Here is a 1,051-nt window from a genome sequence, read left to right on the forward strand (position 1 = left end):
GTTGACTCATCTTCAATGGAGAAGGTGTGCCCATCAACTGTTGGCGTACTCAAGACGTCCTTGATATCAAACTTCATCTTGAAATTCTTACCCGGATTGAGATCAATCATCCCTTTCCCGACATCAATGATTGCTCATGTTGTAGCTAAGAATGGTCTTCCTAGGATAAGTGGATCTTGAGGCTCATCATCCATCTCCAAAACAATGAAGTCAGTTGGTACTTATAGTTCACCAATCTTTACTGGAAGATCTTCCAACAAGCCATATGGAACCCTAACTATTCTGTCTGCCAAGATGAGGGATAGGTTGTACGATTTGTATTGTGTAAAACCTAACCTTCTAGCCACAGAGAGAGGCATGAGACTAACTGACGCTCCTAGGTCACAGAGAGACATACTGAAAGATAGTGGACCTATTGTGCAAGGCAAAGAGTTTGAGAAGGTCTGTCCACGCCGCATAAAGGATATGGTTAGCAATGTGAGGACAAGTCGTGAACGACCAAGTTGGATCGTCGACACTCTCTGGCAAAAGATGGTTGCTCACTGGGATACTGATGCAGCACAGCAAAGGAGTAATACCTATTCCAAGGCTCGTATGTCTGACCGTAATGGTCTTGGTCCTCACATCCATTTATCTGGCCCAAAGTCGTATCAACAGATACAATCAGACATGGTTAGTCACTTTTATTGTCAATTTTGTATTTCCTTTGCTAGCCTTTAAACAGTTTCATAACCCTTCTTTATTTCTAACATTTCAGGAAGACAAATTGGGAAGAACAGTCACTCTTGGTGAGGTTTTCATCAAAACACATACAAAGCCAGATGGAACGTATGTTGATCAAAAGGCAGAGATAATTGCGCAGAATTATGAGAAGAAATTGCAAGAGAAGTTGGATGAGCTTGAGGTAGATTCTGATGTCTATGGTTTTTAATGGTTTTTGAGCTTTGTTTCTAGGATAGTTTTATGCATTTCTCATCTTATTTAGTGTGTTTAGGTTGCATTTTTGCATTTGTTGAGTTTTATTAGGTACTTGGAGTTTTAAGGAGTTCAT

General features: G+C 40.3%; 1 protein-coding gene across 1 annotated transcript in view; it reads left to right on the forward strand.

Moving 5' to 3' along the window:
* The first annotated feature begins 465 nt into the window (after positions 1–465).
* LOC111829524 overlaps positions 466–1,051 on the forward strand; it is a 7,436-nt gene continuing 6,850 nt past the window's right edge. Inside the window, exons 1-2 of the mRNA XM_023778722.1 lie at positions 466–672; positions 758–923. Of these exons, the coding sequence (XP_023634490.1) occupies positions 466–672; positions 758–923 (373 nt within the window). The remainder of the gene's footprint in view (positions 673–757; positions 924–1,051) is intronic.

This window comes from Capsella rubella, unplaced genomic scaffold, assembly GCF_000375325.1.
Source record: "Capsella rubella cultivar Monte Gargano unplaced genomic scaffold, Caprub1_0 scaffold_10, whole genome shotgun sequence".
NCBI lineage: Eukaryota > Viridiplantae > Streptophyta > Magnoliopsida > Brassicales > Brassicaceae > Capsella > Capsella rubella.